At 51.7% G+C, this 27,949-nt stretch overlaps 1 protein-coding gene across 1 annotated transcript in view; it reads right to left on the bottom strand.

The window, feature by feature from the left end:
* Nucleotides 1–751: 751 nt before the first annotated feature.
* The window catches only part of LOC149427090 (protein Wnt-7b-like), a 29,638-nt gene continuing 2,440 nt past the window's right edge, over nt 752–27,949 (bottom strand). The window contains exons 2-4 of the mRNA XM_089668269.1: nt 22,566–22,709; nt 9,084–9,310; nt 752–1,204 (exon numbers count right to left, since the gene is read on the bottom strand). Of these exons, the coding sequence (XP_089524395.1) occupies nt 771–1,204; nt 9,084–9,310; nt 22,566–22,639 (735 nt within the window). The 5' untranslated portion in view covers nt 22,640–22,709 and the 3' untranslated portion in view covers nt 752–770. The remainder of the gene's footprint in view (nt 1,205–9,083; nt 9,311–22,565; nt 22,710–27,949) is intronic.

Below are 27,949 nucleotides of genomic sequence, written 5' to 3'. Positions count from 1 at the left end.
TATAAACAATGTTACTTTGTATCTATCTCCCATATGAACAATGTTTATAAAGAATGTTACTTTGCTTATAAACATCGATCCGACGGGAGATAGAGAGATACAAAGGAACATTGTTTATAAACATTGATCAGATGGAGAGATACAAAGTAATATTGTTTCTCCTCTGATCGATGTTTATAAACAATGTTACTTTGTATCTCTATCTCTCGTCTGAACGATGTTTATAAACAATGTTACTTTGTATCTCTCCATCCCCTGTCTGATCGATGTTTATAAACAATGTTACTTTGTATCTCTATCTCCTGTCTGATCGATGTTTATAAACAATGTTACTTTGTATCTCTCCATCTCCCGTCTGATCGATGTTTATAAACAATGTTACTTTGTATCTCTCTATCTCCCGTCTGATCGATGTTTATAAACAACGTTACTTTGTATCTCTCTATCTCTCGTCTGATCGATGTTTATAAACAATGTTACTTTGTATCTCTCTATTTCCCGTCTGATCGATGTTTATAAACAATGTTACTTTGTATCTCTCCATCTCCCGTCTGATCGATGTTTATAAACAATGTTACTTTGTATCTCTCCATCCCCCGTCTGATCGATGTTTATAAACAATGTTACTTTGTATCTCTCCATCTCCCGTCTGATCGATGTTTATAAACAATGTTACTTTGTATCTCTCTATCTCCCGTCTGATCGATGTTTATAAACAATGTTACTTTGTATCTCTGTATTTCCCGTCTGATCGATGTTTATAAACAATGTTACTTTGTATCTCTGTATTTCCCGTCTGATCGATGTTTATAAACAATGTTACTTTGTATCTCTCCATCTCCCGTCTGATCGATGTTTATAAACAATGTTACTTTGTATCTCTCCATGGATGGAGATGGAGTGTAAGTAGGGAAAGTGATGGCTGACTCTACCTTCCTCCCCACCAGGTTGTTGTGAAGGTTCATCAAGGTGCGGGCGTTGCGTTTCACCTCCCGCGCATCCACAAACTCGCGGGAGAGGCGTATGCCGTGTTTCACGTCGGCGGAGCATCCTCCCCATCGCCATCCCTTTTCGGGGTCGTGGTGGCCGTGCTTGTCCCGGTCGCAGCCGCAGTAGGACAGGTTGCCGTGGCTGCAGGCGTTGGTGATGCCGTGCGCAATTCCAGCTGACAGGATGGCGTAATAAAAGGCCGTTTCTCGACTGCCTGACCAGTGAAAGAAAAATGAATAAACCGTAAAGGAATTGCGTCTTGTTATAGCCAACATTTATAAACTGGTTTGTTCTGCTTAGACTTGTTCTTTCCCTGGTACCCCCCTCCCCAGTGGCATCACTAGGGTTGGTGTCACCCAGTGCGGTAAAACATGGTGTCAACCCCCCCCCCCCCACCCTCCCCTGTGGTATCACTAGGGTTGGTGTCACCCAGTGCGGTAAAACATGGTGTCACCCCCCCCCCCTCCCCAGTGGTATCACTAGGGTTGGTGTCACCCAGTGTGGTAAAACATGGTGTCACCCCCCCCCCACCCTCCCCAGTGGCATCACTAGGGTTGGGGTCACCCGGTGCATAAAACATGACATCACCCCCCCCCCCTCCCCAGTGGCATCACTAGGGTTGGTGTCTTGGTGTCACCCGGTGCGGTAAAGCATGGTGTCACCCCCCACCCTCCCCAGTGGCATCACTAGGGTTGGTGTCACCCAGTGCGGTAAAACATGGTGTCACCCCCCCTCCCCCACCCCAGTGGCATCACTAGGATTGGTATTACCTGGTGCGGTAAAACATGGTGTCACCCCCCACCCTCCCCAGTGGCATCATTAGGGTTGTGGTCACCTGGTGCGGTAAAACATGGTGTCACCCCCCACCCTCCCCAGTGGCATCACTAGGGTTGAGTTCACCTGCTGTATAAAACATGGTGTCACCCCCCCTCCCCAGTGGCATCACTAGGGTTGAGTTCAGCTGCTGTATAAAACATGGTGTCACCTCCCCTCCCCAGTGGCATCACTAGGGTTGGTGTCACCCGGTGCATAAAACATGGTGTCACCCCCCCCCCCCCACCCCAGTGGCATCACTAGGCTTGGTGTCACCCGGTGCATAAAACATTACGTCACCCCCCCCCCCCCACCGGCATCACTAGGGTTGGTATCACCTGGTGCATAAAACATGGTGTCACCCCCCACCCTCCCCAGTGGCATCACTAGGGTTGGTGTCACCCGGTGCATAAAACATGGTGTCACCCCCCCTCCCCAGTAGCATCACTAGGGTTGGTGTCACCCGGTGCATAAAACATGGTGTCACCCCCCCTCCCCAGTGGCATCACTAGGATTGGTGTCACCCGGAGCGGTAAAACATGGTCTCACCCCCCCTCCCCAGTGGCATCACTAGGGTTGGTGTCACCCGGAGCGGTAAAACACGGTGTCACTCCCCCCCCCCCAGTGGCATCACTAGGGTTGGTGTCACCCGGTGCGGTAAAACATGGTCTCACCCCCCCCCCCCAGTGGCATCACTAGGGTTGGTGTCACCCAGTGCATAAAACATGGTGTCACCCCCCCTCCCCAGTGGCATCACTAGGGTTGGTGTCACCCGGAGCGGTAAAACACGGTGTCACTCCCCCCCCCCCAGTGGCATCACTAGGGTTGGTGTCACCCAGTGCATAAAACATGGTGTCACCCCCCCTCCCCAGTGGCATCACTAGGGTTGGTGTCACCCGGAGCGGTAAAACATGGTGTCACTCCCCCAAATAGTTTATTTTCCACGGGAGGCAGATTCTGGCTAACCACATTGCTGCCACTGACAGGTGATCACCCTTCCTAGGAATGGGGGGGGGGGGGGACACCCTAAAAGGACAGGACCCACTTGGAACCCCTAAATGTGGGGGTGTTGGTGAAGATGGCATTTCAGCAAGCACAGGGTTCAAAAGCAAAGGTGAGGTGGGGATGGGCAGCACAGGTGATCCAGGAGGTGGGTAGTTTCTTGGTGACCCCCAGATCCCATCGCCCCCCCCCCATGATGAGCCCCATGGAGCAGTGTCACAGAGGGTGCCCAGGGAGCTGGTGGGGGTGCAGTGAGGAGCCGGGTCAAAGTCTACTGCAAACATCCACTGCTGGAGTCTATCCTCCCCCCCCATCCATCCATCCAGGGCCCCGAGCACCAGCAAGCACTCGACTTCACCCGGGGGTTCCAGCCTCAGCCTGGCCCAGGTCCACTGCAGGCCCTGCCTCTGCTAAGCCATTCTCCCCCCACTCAGCATCCCCCCCATTGCGACACCACTGTCCCCCCCCCCTTTAAATGAAACCCATTTTATTTATTTACAAGTACTTCTCTAGCGCCGTCATTTCATTGCATTCATCCACGGGTCTCTGTGCTTCTCTATGCAATGCAATCAGATCATGGCTAGTGGGAGGAGCTGGATATAGCTCCCTGAGAACATCACAGCACCCTGCGTCAGTACTCCTCTCACGAGCCCTCAGTCCTGATGTCAGCAGTGGGAGGAGTTATGCAAATATCTAAAATGCCTTCATGGGTGGAGAATTTTTATTTGTGGGGGGGGATATGTGCTATGATGGGGGCTGTGGAGTGGGGGGGGGGATTTGTACTCGGAGGGGAAATTTGAGGGGTAGAGGATTTGTGCTAGGAGGGAGAAATTTTTTTTCTGGGGGGGGGGGGGGATTTGTGCTAGGATGGGGGTTTTGGAGTGGGGGGGGATTTGTGCTAGGATGGGGGTTTTGGAGTGGGGGGGATTTGTGCTAGGATGGGGGTTTTGGAGTGGGGGGGCATTTGTGTTAGGATGGGGGTTTTGGAGTGGGGGGGGCATTTGTGCTAGGATGAGGGTTTTGGAGTGGGGGGGGGGGTATTTGTTCTCAGAGGGGAAATTTGAGTGGTAGAGGATTTGTGCTAGGAGGGAGAATTTTTTTTTCTGGGGGGGGGGATTTGTGCTAGGATGGGGTTTTGGAGTGGGGGGGGATTTGTGCTAGGATGGGGTTTTGGAGTGGGGGGGGATTTGTGCTAGGATGGGGGTTTTGGAGTGGGGGGGGGATTTGTGCTATGATGGGGGTTTCAGAGTGGGGGGGGGATTTGTGCTAGGATGGGGGTTTTGGAGTGGGGGGGGTATTTGTGCTATGATGGGGGTTTTGCAGTGGGGGGGGGTTAGTGCTAGGATGGGGGTTTTGGAGTGGGGGGGGGGGGTATTTGTTCTCAGAGGGGAAATTTGAGTGGTAGAGGATTTGTGCTAGGAGGGAGAATTTTTTTTTCTGGGGGGGGGATTTGTGCTAGGATGGGGTTTTGGAGTGGGGGGGATTTGTGCTAGGATGGGGGTTTCAGAGTGGGGGGGGGATTTGTGCTAGGATGGGGGTTTTGGAGTTGGGGGGGATTTGTGCTATGATGGGGGTTTCAGAGTGGGGGGGGGATTTGTGCTAGGATGGGGGTTTTGGAGTGGGGGGGGATTTGTGCTAGGATGGGGGTTTTGGAGTGGGGGGGGATTTGTGCTATGATGGGGGTTTCAGAGTGGGGGGGGGGGGATTTGTGCTAGGATGGGGGTTTTGGAGTGGGGGGGGGGATTTGTGCTATGATGGGGGTTTTGGAGTGGGGGGGGGGGATTTGTGCTAGGATGATGGTTTTGGAGTGGGGGGGGGATTTGTGCTATGATGGGGGTTTTGGAGTGGGCGGGGGGATTTGTGCTATGATGGGGGTTTTGCAGTGGGGGGGGGGGGTTTGTGCTACGATGGGGGTTTTGGAGTTGGGGGGGGGATTTGTGCTAGGATGGGGGTTTTGGAGTGGGGGGGGGGGATTTGTGCTAGGATGGGGGTTTTGGAGTGGGGGGGGGATTTGTGCTAGGATGGGGGTTTTGGAGTGGGGGGGGGATTTGTGCTAGGATGAGGGTTTTGGAGTGGGGGGGATTTGTGCTAGGATGGGGGTTTGGAGTGGGGGGGGTATTTGTTCTCAGAGGGGAAATTTGAGTGGTAGAGGACTTGTGCTAAGAGGGAGAAATTTTTTTTTTTGGGGGGGGGGGACTTGTGCTAGGATGGGGGTTTTGGAGTGGGGGGGGATTTGTGCTAGGATGGAGGTTTTGGAGTGGGGGGGGGATTTGTGCTAGGATGGAGGTTTTGGGGTGGGTGGGGGAATTGTGCTCAGAGGGGAAATTTGAGGGATAGAGGATTTGTGCTCAGAGGGAGAATTTTTTTTTTTTGGGGGGGGGGAATTTGTGCCATGATGGGGTTTCGGAGTGGGGGGGGGGGGTATTTGTGCTCAGAGGGGAAATTTGAGGGGCAGAGGATTTGTGCTTGGAGGGAGAATTTTTGTGTGTGTGTGTGGGGGGGGGGGGGGGATTTGTGCTATGAGGGGGGTTTTGGTGTTGGGGGGGTATTTGTGCTCAGAGTGGAAATATGAGTGGGAAAAGGATTTGTGCTAGGAGGGAGAAATCTTTTTTTTTGGGGGGGGGGGGGATTTGTGCTAGAGACATATGGGAAGAGAGGATTTGAGGTGGGAGGAGGGGAGATTTATGCTTAGGGGGGTAAGCCTGCAGATTGGAGCGCACCATTTTTTGGCGAGGGGGGGGGGATTTTTGCTGCCGCATACTGGTCATACATCTTTGGGGGGGGGCTCCAGCGCTTCCCTGTCCCCCAGAATCTGTATTCGCGGGGCAGATTTACGTGGCGGAGTCGATGTGGACGAACGTTTGGGAAGAGAAGGCGGGGAATGGTCTCCCCCAGGCGGTTGGGGGGGGGGGGCATGCCGGTGCTGCGTACGCTCCGGGTAATCCCGGGATCAGGGACATGATGGGTCTCTACTGACAGGTTGTGTCATCGCAGCTCCGCCCCTCACCGCTGGATGGTGTTAAAGGGGCAGTCCGCCTAAAAGTGATATGTTCTGTATAGGTAGAGTCATCCCCTCCCCCCCCCCCAGGAGACTGGGACACGCCCTGAGATTAAACTATAAAAGGAGAAGCAGCAGAATGATGAGCTCCTCTCTCTGCTCTCTCCTCCTGTCAGTGTCATCCTTGCACTGCAGCTCCTTGTGCTGCTTCTCCCTCCTCTGTGAGCTCTGCTGCCAATCTCCTCAGCAGAACCGCAGGAACACCCCAGGAGCCCGACACCATCTTTTTATTACCCGGCCCGCAGCTAGGGCCAATCAGTATCCTCGGTGTGCACAGAGCGAGGATTCAGGTCAGGAGGCTGGATATGGTCTCTGATTCCCCCCCCCCCCCTTCCTCAGCGCAGGTTCCCCATTACAGTCCCCATCATAGGGGACTATGATGGGGACTGTAATATAAGGGGGGACTCTGATGGGGACTGTAATATAAGGGGGGACTCTGATGGGGACTGCAAGATAAGGGGGGACTCTGATGGGGACTGCAAGATAAGGGGGGACTCTGATGGGGACCGCAATATAAGGGGGGACTCTGATGGGGCCTGCAGTATAAGGGGGGACTCTGATGGGGACCGCAATATAAGGGGGGACTCTGATGGAGACTGTAATATAAAGGGGGATTCTGATGGAGACTGTAATATAAGGAGGGACTCTGATGGGGACTGCAAGCTAAGGAGGGACTCTGATGGGGACTGCAGTATAAGGGGGGTTGACTCTGATCGAGACTGTAATATAAGGGGGGACTCTGATGGGGACTGTAATATAAAGGGGGATTCTGATGGAGACTGTAATATAAGGTGGGACTCTGATGGAGACTGTAATATAAGGGGGGACTCTGATGGGGACTGTAATATAAAGGGGGATTCTGATGGGGACTGCAGTATAAGGGGGGACTCTGATGGGGACTGCAGTATAAGGGGGGACTCTGATGGGGACCGCAATATAAGGGGGGACTCTGATGGGGACTGTAATATAAAGGGGGATTCTGATGGAGACTGTAATATAAGGAGGGACTCTGATGGGGACTGCAAGCTAAGGAGGGACTCTGATGGGGACTGCAGTATAAGGGGGGTTGACTCTGATCGAGACTGTAATATAAGGGGGGGACTCTGATGGGGACTGTAATATAAAGGGGGATTCTGATGGAGACTGTAATATAAGGTGGGACTCTGATGGGGACTGTAATATAAGGGGGGACTCTCATGTAAGGGGGAATTCTTATGTAATTCTGATGAGGACTTTTATGTAAGGGGGGGACTCAGATGTACATGGGACTCCAAAGGAAAATCTGATGTAAGGGGGGATTCTGATGAAAGGGGGGCCTTTGATGTAGGGGGGCTTCTGATGTAAGGGGGGCTTCTGATGTAAGGGGGGCTTCTGATGTAAGGGGGGCCTCTGATGTAAGGGGGCCTCTGATGTAAGGGGGGCTTCTGAAATAAGGGGGGCTTCTGATATAGGGGGGCTTCTGATGTAAGCGGGGCCTCTGATGTAGGGGGGCTTCTAAAGAAGGGGGGCTTCTGATGAAGGGGGGCTTCTGATATAAGGGGGGCTTCTGATGAAATGGGGCCTCTGATGTAGGGGGGATCCTGATATAAGGGGGGCCTCTGATGTAAGGGGGGCTTCTGATATAAGGGGGGCCTCTGATGTAAGGGGGGCTTCTGATATAAGGGGGGCCTCTGATGTAAGGGGGGCTTCTGATATAAGGGGGGCCTCTGATGTAAGGGGGGCTTCTGATATAAGGGGGGCCTCTGATGTAAGGGGGGCCTCTGATGTAAGGGGGGCTTCTGATGTAGGGGGGCTTCTGCTGTAAGGGGGGCCTCTGATGAAGGGGGGCTTCTGATATAAGGGGGGCTTCTGATGAAGGAGGGCTTCTGATGAAGGGGGGCTTCTGATATAAGGGGGGCTTCTGATGAAGGGGGGCTTCTGATATAAGGGGGGCTTCTAATGAAAGGGGGCTTCTGATGTAAGGGGGGCTTCTGATGAAGGGGGGCTTCTGATGAAGGGGGGCTTCTGATGAAGGGGGGCTTCTGATGTAAGGGGGGCCTGTGATGAAGGGGGGCTTCTGATATAAGGGGGGCTTCTAATGAAAGGGGGCTTCTGATGTAAGGGGGGCTTCTGATGAAGGGGGGCTTCTGATGAAGGGGGGCTTCTGATATAAGGGGGGCTTCTGATATAAGGGGGGCTTCTGATGAAGGGGGGCTTCTGATGTAAGGGGGGCTTCTGATGAAGGGGGGCCTCTGATATAAGGGGGCTTCTGATGAAGGGGGGCTTCTGATGAAGGGGGGCTTCTGATGTAAGGGGGGCCTCTGATGAAGGGGGGCTTCTGATGAAGGGGGGCTTCTGATGAAGGGGGGCCTCTGATGAAGGGGGACCTCTGATTGAAGGGGGGCTTCTGATATAAGGGGGGCCTCTGATTGAAGGGGGGCCTGTGATGAAGGGGGGCTTCTGATGTAAGGGGGGCCTGTGATGAAGGGGGGCTTCTGATATAAGGGGGGCTTCTAATGAAGGGGGGCTTCTGATGAAGGGGGGCTTCTGATATAAGGGGGGCTTCTGATGTAAGGGGGGCTTCTAATGAAGGGGGCCTCTGATATAAGGGGGCTTCTGATGAAGGGGGGCTTCTGATATAAGGGGGGCTTCTGATGAAGGGGGGCTTCTGATATAAGGGGGGCTTCTGATGAAGGGGGGCTTCTGATATAAGGGGGGCTTCTAATGAAGGGGGGCTTCTGATGTAAGGGGGGCTTCTGATGAAGGGGGGCTTCTGATATAAGGGGGGCTTCTGATGTAAGGGGGGCTTCTGATGAAGGGGGGCTTCTGATATAAGGGGGGCTTCTAATGAAGGGGGGCTTCTGATGAAGGGGGGCTTCTGATGTAAGGGGGGCTTCTGATGTAAGGGGGGCTTCTGATGAAGGGGGGCTTCTGATATAAGGGGGGCTTCTGATGAAGGGGGGCTTCTGATGAAGGGGGGCTTCTGATGTAAGGGGGGCTTCTGATGAAGGGGGGCTTCTGATGTAAGGGGGGCTTCTGATGGAAGGGGGGCTTCTGATGAAGGGGGGCCTCTGATATAAGGGGGGCTTCTGATGAAGGGGGGCTTCTGATGAAGGGGGGCTTCTGATGAAGGGGGGCCTCTGATATAAGGGGGCCTCTGATATAAGGAATTTCCCCCCCACGATCATTGCACATGGACTCCACCATTCGGTGTACATACCGGGGGCCCCCCCACACCTACCTACTTTTAGCTCCGGTCCGAAGAGACTCGGCTCCCCCAGGGAGGTGCAGTTCCAGCGGCTGTGCTGGAACTGGTAGCGGCATTCTTCGGCGCCCAGACGAGCGCCGGTCCCGATGGCGATCACAGCGTCCGGCCGCGCCTCACAGATGCCTCTCTGTCTGGGCGACAAGCCCGGCATTTTCCGGCAGATGATACTGGCGCCCAGAGCCAACACCGACGACACCCCACTGGAGGAAAGAGGGAGAGAGAGGAGTGAATGGTGGTGGGACCCTCCCCTGCAGTCCCTAATAACATGAAAACCCCACAATGCTCTTACTAGCCAGAGACCTCATCTTCCCTCAGACTTGGATCACATTTTTTTTTTCTGTGATTTGGCTAAGCTGGCGTGTGAAGAACATGCAAACTCCATGCAGACCATAGTGCCCCAGTAGGGATTTGAACCAAGGGCCCCTGTGCTGCGCTGACCGCTCGGCCGCCGATTCTCCATGTCGGAGGTGTGCGGACCGGGCAGAGTTAAGCCGGATCATCTCCCGTGCCAAGCTGGGCAGAGACCAGGCATGGGGGGGGGGGGGGCCTGCAACTGCCCCCCCCCCCAACACAAGGGGCCATTCTCTGCCAGCCCCGCACAACAAAACACCTGTGTGCTCCGCCGCCGGATCCAGCGCCCCGTCACTTCACACTGAAGACCCCTTCTTATATATTTATCAGGGAATAAATGGGATGTTCACAGGGAGCGATGGGGGGGGGGGGGGGGGGGGGGCAGAGTGCAAGCTCCTCTGGTCAGGGCTCCGCCCACACGGATGGCACACCGCCTGACACCCAGCAAGGGAGCTCCTCATAGTGAAAGAACAAAGAAGAGTGTCCGGGGGAGACAAAGGGGGCGACACGGAGCACCGCGACCCAATATACGGGTTACTTCATGTTTATTGTCAAAGCAAACTCCCCCATCCATCCATCCATGTCTCCATCCATCCAAATCTCCATCCATCCATCCATGTCTCCATCCATCCATATCTCCATCCATCCATCCATATCTCCATCCATCCATATCTCCATCCATCCATCCATATCTCCATCCATCCATCCATATCTCCATCCATCCATCCATGTCTCCATCCATCCATATCTCCATCCATCCATATCTCCATCCATCCATATCTCCATCCATCCATATCTCTATCCATCCATCCATCCATATCTCCATCCATCCATCCATCCATGTCTCCATCCATCCATATCTCCATCCATCCATCCATGTCTCCATCCAACCATCCATGACTCCATCCATCCATATCTCCATCCATCCATCCATCCATCCATGTCTCCATCCAACCATCCATGACTCCATCCATCCATATCTCCATCCATCCATCCATCCATCCATCCATCCATGTCTCCATCCATCCATGTCTCCATCCAACCATCCATGACGCCATCCATCCATATCTCCATCCATCCATATCTCCATCCATCCATCCATCCATGTCTCCATCCATCTATCTCTCCATCCATCCATGTCTCATCCATATCTCATCCATCCATCCATGTCTCCATCCATCCATCCATCCATCCAACCATATCTCCATCCATCCATGTCTCCATCCAACCAATCATGACTCCATCCATCCATATCTCCATCCATCCATGTCTCCATCCAACCATCCATGACTCCATCCATCCATGTCTCCATCCATCCATCCATCCATCCATGTCTCCATCCAACCATCCATGACTCCATCCATCCATATCTCCATCCATCCATATCTCCATCCATCCATGTCTCCATCCATCCATGTCTCCATCCATCTATCTCTCCATCCATCCATGTCTCCATCCATCTATCTCTCCATCCATCCATGTCTCATCCATCCATATCTCATCCATCCATGTCTCCATCCATCCATCCATCCAACCATATCTCCATCCATCCATGTCTCCATCCATCCATCCATCCAACCATCCATATCTCCATCCATCCATGTCTCCATCCATCCATCCATATCTCATCCATCCATGTCTCCATCCATCCATCCATATCTCATCCATCCATGTCTCCATCCATCCATCCATCCATCCATATCTCATCCATCCATGTCTCCATCCATCCATCCATCCATCCATGTCTCCATCCATCAATCCATCCATGTCTCCATCCATCCATCCACGTCTCCATCCATCCAACCATATCTCCATTCATCCATCCATATCTCCATATCTCCATCATTCTATGTCTCCATCCATCCACCTATAATACATGACACCCAACCACCTAGAATACATGACACCCAACCACCTAGAATTCATGACACCCAACCACCTATAACTCATGACACCCAACCACCTATAACTCATGACACCCAACCACCTAGAATACATGACACCCAACCACCTAGAATTCATGACACCCAACCACCTAGAATACATGACACCCAACCACCTAGAATACATGACACCCAACCACCTATACCTCATGACACCCAACCACCTAGAATACATGACACCCAACCACCTATAACTCATGACACCCAGCCACCTAGAATACATGACACCCAACCACCTAGAATACATGACACCCAACCACCTATAACTCATGACACCCAACCACCTAGAATACATGACACCCAACCACCTAGAATTCATGACACCCAACCACCTAGAATACATGACACCCAACCACCTAGAATACATGACACCCAACCACCTATACCTCATGACACCCAACCACCTATACCTCATGACACCCAACCACCTATACCTCATGACACCCAACCACCTATAACTCATGACACCCAACCACCTATAACTCATGACACCCAACCACCTATAACTCATGACACCCAACCACCTATAACTCATGACACCCAACCACCTATACCTCATGACACCCAACCACCTATAACTCATGACACCCAACCACCTATACCTCATGACACCCAACCACCTATACCTCATGACACCCAACCACCTATAACTCATGACACCCAACCACCTATACCTCATGACACCCAACCACCTATACCTCATGACACCCAACCACCTATAACTCATGACACCCAACCACCTATAACTCATGACACCCAACCACCTATAACTCATGACACCCAACCACCTATAACTCATGACACCCAACCACCTATACCTCATGAGACCCAACCACCTATAATACGTGACACCCAACCACCTATAACTCATGACACCCAACCACCTATACCTCATGACACCCAGCAACCAGTGAGTGTTAGGTGTTTACATTGACACTTAGGAACCATCTAATTAAATATTTGAAGGTTATTGTAGTGAAGGTGATTAGGCAGGAATGCTAATTTATCACATATCAGAACATCTCCGAGGCCTCACCCACATCCCACGCAGTCATTGCCTTTGTGTCTAGTAGAACATGTCTGGGACATGCAGTCAGCCATGTCTCTCCGTAACACGCCAAGCCAAGGAGTATGAGTAAGACCCGGTAGTTCTGTATGGTCATGCAAAGCGCGGAGGAATTGTTGCTCCTTAGTTCTCTACTCTTCCACCCAGATCTTCTCATGTACATAACCCTTCGTGGTGCTCTCGGTTTTGCTCCCCGTGGAGAGTTCAACAGTCGAATGTAATGGAGGCCTTTATAACCTCACAAGTTGGGAACCAAAAGGGCTGCAGGGGGTCCCCGAGAAATAATATCCTTCACCTTTGCATCTCCATGGTAGTGGTTGTCCATCACCAGGCCGTGGCCATCTGTAGATCCCCTAACCTCTCACAGTGCCTCCTAGTTCCAGTAGTGCTTTCCAATCTCCATGGTGGTCCACCATGTCCTTCACCCTCCCAAAGTGCCCCCCAAGTCCTCTAAGAGCCTTCAGCCCCCACATTGCCTTGCTGCTGAGCTTTCAGGCCTCATTGTGCCCTCAACCTCCAACAGTGTCTTACAGGGCTACTATAGAACAGGTTCAGGGCACTATGGGCGGCAGGGAGCTAGAAGCTCTGCAGCAAGCTAGGGGGCACTAGAAGGTGGTGGTGAAGGTGGTCGTGGTGAAGGTGGTGGTGGTGAAGGTGGTCGTGGTGAAGGTGGTGGTGGTGAAGGTGGTTGTGGTGAAGGCGGTGGTGGTGAAGGTGGTCGTGGTGAAGGTGGTGGTGGTGAAGGTGGTTGTGGTGAAGGTGGTGGTGGTGAAGGTGGTCATGGTGAAGGTGGTGGTGGTGAAGGTGGTGGTGGTGGTGAAGGTGAAGGTGGTGGTGAAGGTGGTGGTGGTGAAGGTGGTTGTGGGTGAAGGTGGTGGTGGTGAAGGTGGTTGTGGGTGAAGGTGGTGGTGGTGAAGGTGGTGGTGGTGTTGGGGTCACTGTGGCGATTCAGGGCTTTCAAGGGGCTTGGGGGCACTGTGGGAGGTTGAGGAGCCCAGTCCTTGCAATGCATTCCAGTCTACCATAGTGCCCCTGGAAAGCCTCCAACCCCCCTAGAGAGACCCCCCAGCCCCCTCCAGAGACTCCATGCATTAGAGCTGCCCCCAGTTTCCTCCAGAATCCCCTACAGAGCCACCAAGTGTATTGAAGAATCCCTAAACCCCCACCCTCAGAACCCCCATCCCCGCACAGTGACACCCAGCCCCATCCAGAGCCTTCCAACATCTGGGGATGACTCTGAAATTTTGGATTTCATCTCGCTTTCTTTTTCAGTGACAACGGTTCAGGGCAAAAACCCATAGAGCAAACGCAAACACTAAAGTGTGTCACTCATATTATGACAGGTTCTCTTTCCAGATGAACTTGGTGGTTTGGTCTGAGGGGGCTTTCCTGTGCTACAGTAATCCCTTACAGGGTGGTTGGTGGTCAGAGGCCAAATGGGAGGATCCAGGGGCCTAGTCCTGGGTGCAATGGGAGGGCTCCACCTAGGGACAGAGGCATTAATGGTGATCTCAAAGGCCCATTGTGATTGGCAGCTGGAGGTTGAGCACTGGCTGGTATGGCCCACCCCAGAGGGTCCACAAACACAGCAGATTTGCCCGTTGGGAGTGGCAGACTTAGAGTGTATCATCCATGTTATAACCGGTTCTCTTTACGGTGGCTGGGTCTACTGTGCTACAGTAGTTCCTTACAGGGTGATTGGTCAGAGGTCATATGGGAGGAGCCTAGTCTTGGATGGGCCCCACCTGAGGATTAAGACGTATATGGAGGTCACTTTGGGAGGCCAGATGTGAGGAGCCAGGGGCCTAGTCTTGGACGGGCCCCGGCTGAGGATGAAGAAGTGTATGGTGTCATTCTGAGAGGCCAGATTGGAGGAGCCAGGGGCCTAGTCTTGGATGGGCCCCGCCTGAGGATTAGGAAGTGTAAAGGGTCACTATGACAGGCCAGATTGGAAGAGTCAGGGGCCTAGTCTTGAATGGGCCCCGCTTGATGATGAAGAAGTGTTTGGGGTCACTCTGAGAGGCCCAGAATGGAAGAGCCAGGGGCCTAGTTATGGATGAGCCCCACCTGAGGATGAAGAAGTGTATGGGGGTCTCTCTGAGAGGCCAGATGGGAGGAGCCAGGGGCCTAGTCTTGGCCCCACCTGATAATAGGGAAGTGTTAGAACCTTTGCCGGGTATACATTTTTTTTGTCTGTGCTTTCCTGTCCTGGAGGCAACTGCCCCCCTCATTTTTTTTGGTTCTGTTGTCACAGAGACAGGAAGTTAGGGTAATGCTCGCCAACGGGGTCACGGACAGCAATTAAAAGCATAAAGTACATACCCTTCCTAAGCCTATGAAATCATAGAACAAATATTGTAAAATATAGCTGAAGTCAGGCTTTAAAGTTCAGTTGAAATTTTACTTTTTTACCGATTTAATGCAGATTTTTTTTTTATGTATTTTTTAATTTTTTAGTATATATTTCTCTATTTTTATTATTTATTTTATCTTTAACTATACATTTCTGTTTTTTTTTATTTTATCATTTGGGCTTTTTTTTTTTTTAAACTGAGTAGGGGGGGAATAATTTTTTTTTTTTTTTTTACTTACATTTTTTTTTTAAATTTACGTTTTTTTTTAAGTTACAATCCATGTCAATCCCCCCCCCTTTTTTTTTTAGACTTACATTTTTTTTTAACTTATAATGCATGTCAATTCCCCCTTTTTTTTAAGGCTTACATTCTATTTTTTAGACTTACATTTTTTTTTTTAAATTTACAATCCATGTCAATCCCCCCTTTTTTTTAGATTTACATTTGTTTTTTAATTTACAATCTATATCAATTCTCCCTTTTTTTTTAGACTTACATTTTTTTTTAAATCACAATCCATGTCAATTCCCCCTTTTTTTTTATTTTTAGACTTTCATTTTTTTTTAATTTACAATCCATGTCAATTCCCCCCCTTTTTATTAGACTTTCATTTTTTCATTTTTTTTTTAGACTTACATTTTTTTTTAACTTACAATCCATGTCAATTCCTTTTTTTTTTTTTTTAGACTTTCAGTTTTTTTTAATTTACAATCCATGTCAATTCCCCCCCTTTTTATTAGACTTACATTTTTTTTTTAGACTTACATTTTTTTTTTTTTTTAACTTACAGTTCATGTAAATTCCCCTTCACTAACTCTCTGGGCAGGAAGTCATGGGTAATATCTCTAGCGGGGACACAGACTGCAGCAGTGCTGGGACCTCTTGTGATTGGCAGCTGGTAGGTACTCCCCCTACGTCCTCCCTCCCCCAGAGGGGCCACAAACACAATGACAACCCTCACTTCCTGTTTTTCGATGACGGTGGTCACCAGGACATAAAGAGGGTCGAATCTCCCCAGTGGGGACACAGACAGCAATACACGAGTTGAACCCTTCCCACGCTATCCAAATATTTTTTTTTGCCGTGACCAGGGGCGGACTGACAACTCATGGGGTCCCTGGGCAATAGTGGATCATGGGGCCCCTGTGTCCTTGCCCAAACTCAAAAAAGCCTATGAAAAAGGTACCAGGGGCATCTCATGGGGCCCCCTACTGACCCCGGGCCCTCGGGCACTGCCCGAGTTCCCAAATGGTCAGTCCGCCCCTGCAGGGACATCTCATGGGGCCCCCTACTGACCCCGGGCCCTCAGGCAGTGCCCAAGTTCCCAAATGGTCAGTCCACCCCTGGCCGTGAAATACCCTTTAATAGAACTGTTTGCTGTATTGCAGGGTTGGACTGGATGGTCCTGCGCAGGGGCGGACTGACCATTTGGAAACTCTGGCACTGCCTGAGGGCCCGGGGTCAGTAGGGGGCCCCATGAGATACCCCTGGTACCTTTTTCATAGGCTTTTTTGAGTTTGGGCGAGGACACAGGGGCCCCATGATCCCCTATTGCCCGGGGGCCCCATGAGTTGTCAGTCCGCCCTTGGTCCTGCGTCTTTTTATTGGCCGCACACATACACATTATGTCCCCCCCAGGGGACTCCCAGCCCAGGACTTCACCCCCTCACAGCCGGGGAACCTGCAGTTGTAGGCGGGATGGATGGGAAAGAGCGTGGAGGGGGGGGAACCAGCTGTGCCAGGAGGAGAGGACAGCAGCTGCCAGACTTTTTTGCATTCTTTGAGAACAATCTGCTCTGCCCGGCACGCTCAGCACACAGAGCTGGGAGGAAGGAGGAGCGCGGCACACAGGTGGCCTGACGCGCCGTTGCTGTAGAAACAGGCGTGTTTGTTTGGCCGCTCGCTGACGGGGAGGTGGCAGGCGATGTTTTTCATCCCAGGCGCATCACTGGCAGCCGACGGCGACTACGGGCACCCCCCCCGGGGCACGGCGCGTCCTGATCGCGCTTCTCAGAGGCGGTGGCGGCGCTAGTCTGAAATGCCGAAAGGACGCTCGCCGTTCACACCTATGCATTTTGATCCCTTTATGCAGTGCGTTTTCTATGCCTTTTTTTCTCAAATAAAACGCATCAAAAACGCACGACACGCTTTTCTGCAGCGTCTCCATTGAAGTCTATGATTCAACGTTTCGCGTTTAAAAGAAAAAAAAGTCCCCGCCCCTTTCCAAAAAAACGCAGCGGGGTGAAAACGCGCAGATGTGAAACTGTCCCGTGTTAAATGGACTGCTGTGCGTTTCTGCAAAACGCACTAAAAAAAAAACGCGTTGGTGGGATCCAGGAGCCGGTGAAGGGCTTGCGGAAAAGATCTAGAGCCACCTGATCACTTTTATGGGGTACTCAAAGTGCGTCCCCCCCAGTGGCACCCACGTGAATGCAGGAGGACCTCGGGGAGCATCCATTCCCTGATCCCTCCTGTGGTGAATGACCCCCGGGAGGGAGGGGTAATACATCGCTTCCGGGGTCACAGCTGTCATTCCTTGGCATACTCAAGAAGGCCCCTCCCTTGAGGATGAAGAAGTGTATGGGGTCTCTATGAGAGGTCAAATAGAAGGAGCCAGGGGCCTAGTCTTGGGTTGGGCCCCTCCCTTGAGGATGAAGAAGTGTATGGGGTCTCTATGAGAGGTCAAATAGAAGGAGCCAGGGGCCTAGTCTTGGGTTGGGCCCCACTTGAGGATGAGGGAAGTATATGGGGTCTCCCTGAGAGGCCAAATAGAAGGAGCCAGGGGCCTAGTCTTGGGTTGGGCCCCACTTGAGGATGAGGGAAGTATATGGGGTCTCCCTGAGAGGCCAAATAGAAGGAGCCAGGGGCCTAGTCTTGGGTTGGACCCCACTTGAGGATGGGGGAAGTATATGGGGTCTCCCTGAGAGGCCAAATAGAAGGAGCCAGGGGCCTAGTCTTGGGTTGGACCCCACTTGAGGATGGGGGAAGTATATGGGGTCTCTCTGAGAGGCCAAATAGAAGGAGCCAGGGGCCTAGTCTTGGGTTGGACCCCACTTGAGGATGAAGAAGTATATGGGGTCTCCCTGAGAGGCCAAATAGAAGGAGCCAGGGGCCTAGTCTTGGGTTGGACCCCACTTGAGGATGGGGGAAGTATATGGGGTCTCTCTGAGAGGCCAAATAGAAGGAGCCAGGGGCCTAGTCTTGGGTTGGGCCCCACTTGAGGATGAGGGAAGTATATGGGGTCTCTCAGAGGCCAAATAAGAGAGTCAGGGGCCTAGTCTTGGGTTGGGCCCCACTTGAGGATGATGTAAGTATATGGGGTCTCTCTGAGAAGCCAAATAGAAGGAGCCAGGGGCCTAGTCTTGGGTTGGGCCCCACTTGAGGATGGGGGAAGTATATGGGGTCTCTCTGAGAGGCCTAATAGAAGGAGCCAGGGGCCTAGTCTTGGGTTGGACCCCACTTGAGGATGAGGGAAGTATATGGGGTCTCTCTGAGAGGCCAAATAGGAGCCAGGGGCCTAGTCTTGGGTTGGGCCCCACTTGAGGATGAGGAAGTGTATGGGGTCTCTCTGAGAGGCCTAATAATAGGAGCCAGGGGCCTAGTCTTGGGTTGGGCCCCACTTGAGGATGATGTAAGTATATGGGGTCTCTCTGAGAGGCCTAATAATAGGAGCCAGGGGCCTAGTTCTGGGTTGGGCCCCACCTGAGAATGAAGAAAGTTTATCGAGTCTCTTTAAGTAGGCTGAATAGGGGCCCTTATGCTGCAGATCTGTAGACATGATAATGGCAACCTGAAAGACCCTTGTGATTGGCAGCTGGGGGTTGCGTGTCGGCAGGTTTACCCCACCCCAGAGGATCCGCAAAATCAGTCGATTTACCCATTAGGAGCGGCAGACTCGAGATATAACTTCAGCCAACATTTTAGTTTAGTTTTTAGCAGAGTGGAGAAGAAAAATAACATCAGTCTTTTTTTTGTTTTTGTTTTTTTTGGGGGCAAATTTTCCTTCACTTCCTGACTGAGCAGGAAGTCCTAAGTAATCTATCCAGTGGGGACACAAACCACAGCAAAACACTTTTTTTTGGGTAAAATAGAGAAGAATTAAAACTCTTCCGGGTATCAATTACTGTCTGTGCTTTGTTTATTATTTGTTATATTATTATTATTGAACTAATTAAATTATTTAATTTATATATATTTTATTTATTTTTTTATTATATTTTCTTTCTATATTTTTTTTATTATTTTTATTTTTTTTATTATCACTATTATTATTATTATTATTATTATTTGTGCTTCTTTTTCTATTTATTCATTATCATTTTTTTATTATTGCATTAATGTGCTGCAGCAAGGGTTAAGATGCCCAGGGTGACTGGTCTGGTCTCCGCCCCCTCCTGTAGTTTTCTGTAGTGGGTGGAGCCTGCTGGATTCCCTCCCACAGCTCTGCTCTCTCTCTGTGCAGGGTGACTGGTCTGGTCTCCGGCCCCTCCTGTAGTTTTCTGTAGTGGGTGGAGCCTGCTGGATTCCCTCCCACAGCTCTGCTCTCTCTCTGTACAGGGTGACTGGTCTGGTCTCCGCCCCCCCCCTGTAGTTTTCTGAAGTGGGTGGAGCCTGCTGGATTCCCTCCCACAGCTCTGCTCTCTCTCTGTGCAGGGTGACTGGTCTGGTGTCCGCCCCCTCCTGTAGTTTTCTGAAGTGGGTGGAGCCTGCTGGATTCCCTCCCACAGCTCTGCCCTCTCCTTGTACAGGGTGTCTGGTCTTGTCTACACCCCCTCCTGTAGTTTTCTGTAGTGGGTGGAGCCTGCTGGATTCCCTCCCACAGCTCTGCTCTCTCTTTCTGCAGGGGGACTGGTCTGGTCTCTGCCCCCCCCATGTAGTTTTCTGTAGGCAACCTGTAGTGGGTGGAGCCTGTCGGGCCCCTCCCACATACTCAGGAAGCATTTGCTAAATGCAGAGGTCTGACTTAGCAGGGGTGGGGGTGGGGGGAGGGGGGTGGTGGTGTAGAGAGACCACTGCTTCCACACAAAAAAAGAAAAAATGTGAATGTGGAAAATACTACATTATGGCCACTAGGTGAAGCCAATGAGCATACTTCTTTCCTATGATACTCAGCGCCACCTAGTGGCCATAATGCAGTATTTCTCCTATATCAATGCGCTCTCCTGTCAGTATATAGGATGGTACATGTATATACAAGCGCCCCGTATACTCTAGTAGTCTGCGTTTGTGATTGTCCAGTCAGTGCCCGGTCGCACCCATGTGATTTCAGGTACGATTTGCGAATTCAAATCGCATCTAATGCCTAATTTATTTCCTGTGATCACCAGCACCATCTAGTGGCCAGAATGCAGTATCTCCCTGAAATACCTCAACCAGGAAAGTACCACATTAAGGCCACTAGATGGAGCGGCTGATCACAGGAAATTAAAATATTAGGCAAATTACAGTGATCAGTCCTTGGTTGGGGCACAGGGGGTCTACAAATGTTCTATACAAGGGGCCAGTTTACTGTCCTTCAGACTTTAGGGGGGCCGGACTGTGGCCATTGGGAGTAGAGAATGTCCCGGGGCAGGGTCGATGGAGGCTACTGATATGGTAACAAGGAGGGTCAGTGTGAGGAGGACATGAGTGGATAGTGTTGGGGTACAGGGAGGAATAGTGTTGAGATTCCAGGGAGAGTTAGTGTTGGGGTTACAGTGAGGGTTAATATTGGGGGTTCCAGGGATGATTAGTTTTGGGGTTACCGGGATGATTAGTTTTGGGGTTCCAGGGAAGGTTAGTGTTGGGGTTGTGACCATTGGGCTTACATGATAGGGGAAGGGTTGGAGATATGGGGGAGTTAGTGTTGGGGTTACCAGGATGATTAGTATTGGGGTTCCAGGGAGGGATAGTGTTGGGGTTCCAAGGAGGGTTAATGTTGGGGTTCCAGGGAAAGTTAGTGTTGGGGTTCCAGGGAGGGTTAGTGTTGGGGTTCCAGGGAGGGCTAGCGTTGGGGTTGTGACCGTTGGTGTTATGGGAAGAGTAGGGGTAATGGCAGACTCAATATATACAGGGAGGGTCAGTGTTGGGATTCCAGGGAGGGTTAGTGTTGGGGTTCCAGGGAAGGTTAGTGTTGGGGTTCCAGGGAGGGGTAGTGTTGGGATTCCAGGAAGGTTAGTGTTGGGGTTCCAGGGAGGTTAGTGTTGGGGTTCCAGGGAAGGTTAGTGTTGGGGTTCCAGGGAGGGTTAGTGTTGGGGTTACAGGGAGGGGTAATGTTGGGGTTACAGGGAGGGTCAGTATTGGGGTTACAGGAAGGGTCAGTGTTGGGGTTACAGGGAGGGTTAGTGTTGGGATACAGGGAGGGGTCGTGTTGGGGTTGTGACCGTTGGGGTTCCAGGGAGGGGTAGTGTTGGGATTCCAGGAAGGTTAATGTTGGGGTTCCAGGGAGGGTTAGTATTGGGGTTCCAGGGAGGGTCAGTGTTGGGGTTCCAGGGAGGGTTAGTGTTGGGGTTACAGGGAGGGGTAATGTTGGGGTTACAGGGAGGGTCAGTATTGGGGTTACTGGAAGGGTCAGTGTTGGGGTTACAGGGAGGGATAGTGTTGGGATACAGGGAGGGGTCGTGTTGGGGTTGTGACCGTTGGGGTTCCAGGGAGGGGTAGTGTTGGGATTCCAGGAAGGTTAATGTTGGGGTTCCAGGGAAGGTCAGTGTTGGGGTTCCAAGGAGGGTCAGTGTTGGGGTTCCAGGGAGGGGTAGTGTTGGGATTCCAGGAAGGTTAATGTTGGGGTTCCAGGGAAGGTCAGTGTTGGGGTTCCAAGGAGGGTCAGTATTGGGGTTCCAGGGAAGGTCAGTGTTGGTGTTACAGGGAGGGTTAATATTGGGGGTTCCAGGGAGGATTAGTGTTGGGGTTACAGTGAGGGTTAATTTTGGGGGTTCCAGGGAGGATTAGTGTTGGGGTTACCGGGATGATTAGTTTTCGGGTTCCAGGGAAGGTTAGTGTTGGGATTGTGACCATTGGGCTTACATGATAGGGGAAGGGTTGGGGTTATGGGGGAGTTAGTGTTGGGGTTACCAGGATGATTAGTTTTGGGGTTCCAGGGAGGGCTAGCGTTGGGGTTGTGACCGTTGGTGTTATGGGAAGAGTAGGGTTAATGGCAGACTCAGTATATACAGGGAGGGTTAGTGTTGGGGTTACAGGGAAGGTTAGTGTTGGGGTTACAGGGAAGGTTAGTGTTAGGGTTCCAGGGAGGGGTAGTGTTGGGGTTGTGACCGTTGGGGTTCCAGGGAGGGGTAGTTTTGGGATTCCAGGAAGGTTAGTGTTGGGGTTCCAGGGAAGGTTGGGGTTCCAGGGAAGGTCAGTGTTGGGGTTCCAAGGAGGGTCAGTGTTGGGGTTCCAGGGAGGGGTAGTGTTGGGGTTCCAGGGAGGGGTAGTGTTGGGGTTCCAGGGAGAGTCAGTGTTGGGATTCTAGGGAGGGTCAGTGTTAGGGGTACAGGGAGGGGTAGTGTTGGGGGTACAGGGAGGGGTAGTGTTGGGGGTACAGGGAGGGGTCGTGTTGGGGTTCCAGGGAGGGGTAGTGTTGGGGTTCCGACCATTGGGGTTCCAGGGAGAGGCAATGGCAGACCAAATATATAAATTGGACCGAGTCCATCGGCAGACTTTGGTCCATCAGCAGTAGAAGTGACCTCCAATCTTTATTTCCTTTATCCCCCCCCCCCCCCCCCCCTCCCCTGGCTGACTGCCCCCCCCCCCCCGGCCGGCTCACCCTTCTCCGCAGAGCATCAGTCCAGCGCACAGCACGGTGTGACAGAGGTCCAGCACGCTCAGCTTCACTCTCATACTGGTTGCGCTCTTCCTCGTCGGTCCGGATGAGACTTTCCCTCCATACAGGGGCCCGGAGTCATGCTACCTGCGGGGAGACAAGGGAAGCGTCAGGAGGAGCGGCGGGCAGATCCGCGCCGGGAGCAGAACTGTCACTGGTACAGCCAGATGCCGGATCAGACAATACAGCTGGTGTGCGATGCTCCTTCCCTCCCCTGGCGCGGCCTTGAACGCCTTCGAATTCTGCGAGGAGCTCCGAGCGCAGCGCCGTCACTTCGTGGTGTCAGCTGTCCGTCCGCGACCACAGATGAATGGAGCGGCTTTCTTCTTCGTATTTTCCCCGAGTTTCCCCTTTAATTTCACCTGGTGATCCTGCCAGAAACTCACTTCCTGTCCTGGGGGGACAACACTGCTCCTCTATGGATACAGTATAGAGCCCCCCCCATGTTATAAAGAAGAGGAAAGGGGGAGGTTATTATAGTCCAGCCCTGGGGGGACAACACTGCTCCTCTAGGGATACAGTATAGAGCACCCCCCCATTATGGAGAAGAGGAAAGGGGGAGGTTATTATAGTCCAGCCCTGGGGTGACAACACTGCTCCTCTATGGATACAGTATAGAGCCCCCCCCCATTATGGAGAAGAGGAAAGGGGGAGGTTATTATAGTCCAGCCCTGGGGGGACAACACAGCTCCTCTATGGATACCGTATAGAGCCCCCCCATTATGGAGAAGAGGAAAGGGGGAGGTTATTATAGTCCAGCCCTGGGGTGACAACACTGCTCCTCTATGGATACAGTATAGAGCCCCCCCCCATTATGGAGAAGAGGAAAGGGGGAGGTTATTATAGTCCAGCCCTGGAGTGACAACACTGCTCCTCTATGGATACAGTATAGAGCCCCCCCCATGTTATAAAGAAGAGGAAAGGGGGAGGTTATTATAGTCCAGCCCTGGGGTGACAACACTGCTCCTCTAGGGATACAGTATAGAGCACCCCCCCATTATGGAGAAGAGGAAAGGGGGAGGTTATTATAGTCCAGCCCTGGGGTGACAACACTGCTCCTCTATGGATACAGTATAGAGCCCCCCCCCCCATTATGGAGAAGAGGAAAGGGGGAGGTTATTATAGTCCAGCCCTGGGGGGACAACACAGCTCCTCTATGGATACCGTATAGAGCCCCCCCATTATGGAGAAGAGGAAAGGGGGAGGTTATTATAGTCCAGCCCTGGGGTGACAACACTGCTCCTCTATGGATACAGTATAGAGCCCCCCCCATTATGGAGAAGAGGAAAAGGGGAGGTTATTATAGTCCAGCCCTGGGGGGACAACACAGCTCCTCTATGGATACCGTATAGAGCCCCCCCATTATGGAGAAGAGGAAAGGGGGAGGTTATTATAGTCCAGCCCTGGGGTGACAACACTGCTCCTCTATAGATTCAGTATAGAGCTCCCCCATTATGGAGAAGAAAGGGGGAGGTTATTATAGTCCAGCCCTGGGGTGACAACACTGCTCCTCTATGGATACAGTATAGAGCCCCCCCCCATTATGGAGAAGAGGAAAGGGGGAGGTTATTATAGTCCAGCCCTGGAGTGACAACACTGCTCCTCTATGGATACAGTATAGAGCCCCCCCCATGTTATAAAGAAGAGGAAAGGGGGAGGTTATTATAGTCCAGCCCTGGGGTGACAACACTGCTCCTCTATAGATTCAGTATAGAGCTCCCCCATTATGGAGAAGAAAGGGGGAGGTTATTATAGTCCAGCCCTGGGGTGACAACACTGCTCCTCTATGGATACAGTATAGAGCTCCCCCCATGTTATAAAGAAGAGGAAAGGGGGAGGTTATTATAGTCCAGCCCTGGGGGGACAACACTGCTCCTCTATGGATACAGTATAGAGCCCCCCCCCATTATGGAGAAGAGGAAAGGGGGAGGTTATTATAGTCCAGCCCTGGGGGGACAACACAGCTCCTCTATGGATACCGTATAGAGCCCCCCCATTATGGAGAAGAGGAAAGGGGGAGGTTATTATAGTCCAGCCCTGGGGTGACAACACTGCTCCTCTATGGATACAGTATAGAGCCCCCCCCCCATTATGGAGAAGAGGAAAGGGGGAGGTTATTATAGTCCAGCCCTGGAGTGACAACACTGCTCCTCTATGGATACAGTATAGAGCCCCCCCCATGTTATAAAGAAGAGGAAAGGGGGAGGTTATTATAGTCCAGCCCTGGGGTGACAACACTGCTCCTCTAGGGATACAGTATAGAGCACCCCCCCATTATGGAGAAGAGGAAAGGGGGAGGTTATTATAGTCCAGCCCTGGGGTGACAACACTGCTCCTCTATGGATACAGTATAGAGCCCCCCCCCCCATTATGGAGAAGAGGAAAGGGGGAGGTTATTATAGTCCAGCCCTGGGGGGACAACACAGCTCCTCTATGGATACCGTATAGAGCCCCCCCATTATGGAGAAGAGGAAAGGGGGAGGTTATTATAGTCCAGCCCTGGGGTGACAACACTGCTCCTCTATAGATTCAGTATAGAGCTCCCCCATTATGGAGAAGAAAGGGGGAGGTTATTATAGTCCAGCCCTGGGGTGACAACACTGCTCCTCTATGGATACAGTATAGAGCCCCCCCCCATTATGGAGAAGAGGAAAGGGGGAGGTTATTATAGTCCAGCCCTGGAGTGACAACACTGCTCCTCTATGGATACAGTATAGAGCCCCCCCCATGTTATAAAGAAGAGGAAAGGGGGAGGTTATTATAGTCCAGCCCTGGGGTGACAACACTGCTCCTCTAGGGATACAGTATAGAGCACCCCCCCATTATGGAGAAGAGGAAAGGGGGAGGTTATTATAGTCCAGCCCTGGGGTGACAACACTGCTCCTCTATGGATACAGTATAGAGCCCCCCCATTATGGAGAAGAGGAAAGGGGGAGGTTATTATAGTCCAGCCCTGGGGTGACAACACTGCTCCTCTATAGATTCAGTATAGAGAGCCCCCCCCCATGTTATATTGAAGAGGAAAGGGGGAGGTTATTATAGTCCAGCCCTGGGGGGACAACACAGCTCCTCTATGGATACCGTATAGAGCCCCCCCATTATGGAGAAGAGGAAAGGGGGAGGTTATTATAGTCCAGCCCTGGAGTGACAACACTACTCCTCTACGGACACAGTATAGAGCCCCCCCCCCCATTATGGAGAAGAAAGGGGGAGGTTATTATAGTCCAGCCCTGGGGTGACAACACTGCTCCTCTATGGATACAGTATAGAGCCCCCCCCCATTATGGAGAAGAGGAAAGGGGGAGGTTATTATAGTCCAGCCCTGGGGTGACAACACTGCTCCTCTATGGATACAGTATAGAGCCCCCCCATTATGGAGAAGAGGAAAGGGGGAGGTTATTATAGTCCAGCCCTGGGGTGACAACACTGCTCCTCTATGGATACCATATAGAGCCCCCCCCCCATTATGGAGAAGAGGAAAGGGGGAGGTTATTATAGTCCAGCCCTGGGGTGACAACACTGCTCCTCTATAGATTCAGTATAGAGCTCCCCCATTATGGAGAAGAAAGGGGGAGGTTATTATAGTCCAGCCCTGGGGTGACAACACTGCTCCTCTATGGATACAGTATAGAGCCCCCCCCCCATTATGGAGAAGAGGAAAGGGGGAGGTTATTATAGTCCAGCCCTAGGGTGACAACACTACTCCTCTACGGACACAGTATAGAGCCCCCCATTATGGAGAAGAAAGGGGGAGGTTATTATAGTCCAGCCCTGGGGTGACAACACTACTCCTCTACGGACACAGTATAGAGCCCCCCCCCATTATGGAGAAGAAAGGGGGAGGTTATTATAGTCCAGCCCTGGGGTGACAACACTGCTCCTCTATGGATACAGTATAGAGCCCCCCCATTATGGAGAAGAGGAAAGGGGGAGGTTATTATAGTCCAGCCCTGGGGTGACAACACTGCTCCTCTATGGATACAGTATAGAGCCCCCCCCCATTATGGAGTAGAGGAAAGGGGGAGGTTATTATAGTCCAGCCCTGGAGTGACAACACTGCTCCTCTATAGATTCAGTATAGAGCCCCCCCCCCCATTATGGAGAAGAAAGGGGGAGGTTATTATAGTCCAGCCCTGGGGTGACAACACTACTCCTCTACGGACACAGTATAGAGCCCCCCCATTATGGAGAAGAAAGGGGGAGGTTATTATAGTCCAGCCCTGGGGTGACAACACTGTTCCTCTATACAGTATAGAGCCTCCCCCACATTATGGAGAAGAGGAAAGGGGGAGGTTATTATAGTCCAGCTCTGGAGTGACAACACTGCTCCTCTATGGATACAGTATAGAGCCCCCCCATTATGGAGAAGAGGAAAGGGGGAGGTTATTCTAGTTCCACTTCTCTTTCATAGATAGAGTATGGAGAACACCTCCTCTCTATGTTATGGAAAAAAGGAGAGGGGGAGGTTATTGTAGTCCTATCCTAGGGTGACAACACTGCTCCTTCATAGATACAGTATGGAGAACTACTCCCTTCTATGCTATGGAGAATACAAGAGGGGGGGGTTATTGTAGTCCTGTGCTAGGTAGACAACACTGCTCCTTTTTAGATACAGTATGGTCTCCCCCCCCCCATGTTATGAAGGAGAGGTGGAGGTTATTGTAGTCCTGTCCCTGGGTGACAACACTGCTTCTCTATAGAAATGGTATAGAGAACACCTCCTGTATGTTATGGAGAAGAAGAGTGAGGAAGGTTATTGTAGTCCAGCCCGGGGTGAAACACTGCTTCCGCTTACTGTATGGAGAACCACAACACACCCTCATTTTATGGAGAAGAGAGGGGGAGGTTATTGTAGTCCTGTGCTAGGGTGACAACACTGCTCCTCTACAGATACAGTATGGAGACCCCCCCCTCATGCTATGGAGGAGAGGGGGAGGGTACTATAGTCCTGTGCTAAGGAGACAATGCTGTGTCTCTATAGATACAGTATGGAGAACACCCCCCCCCCCCGTTATGGAGGAGGAGGGTTACTGTAGTCCAGTACTAGGGTGACAACACTGCTCCTCTATAGATATGTTCTGGAGGAGTGGGGGAGGTTATTGTAGTCCCGTACTAGGGTGACAACACCGCTCCTCTATAGATACAGTATGGGGACCCCCCCCCCTTCATGTTATGGAGAAGAAGGAGGGAGGGTACTGTAGTCCTGTACTAGGGTGACAACACTGCTCCTCTATAGATACAGTATGGAGACACCCCCCCCCCTCATGTTATGGAGGAGAGGGGGAGGTTATTGTAGTCCTGTACTAGGGTAACAACACTGCTCCTCT

This window comes from Staurois parvus, unplaced genomic scaffold (genome assembly GCF_062004578.1).
Source record: "Staurois parvus isolate SC_StPar_1 unplaced genomic scaffold, SC_StPar_1.0 ptg004041l, whole genome shotgun sequence".
In the NCBI taxonomy this organism is placed as follows: Eukaryota; Metazoa; Chordata; class Amphibia; order Anura; family Ranidae; genus Staurois; species Staurois parvus.
This window is presented reverse-complemented; position numbering and strand designations above follow the sequence as displayed.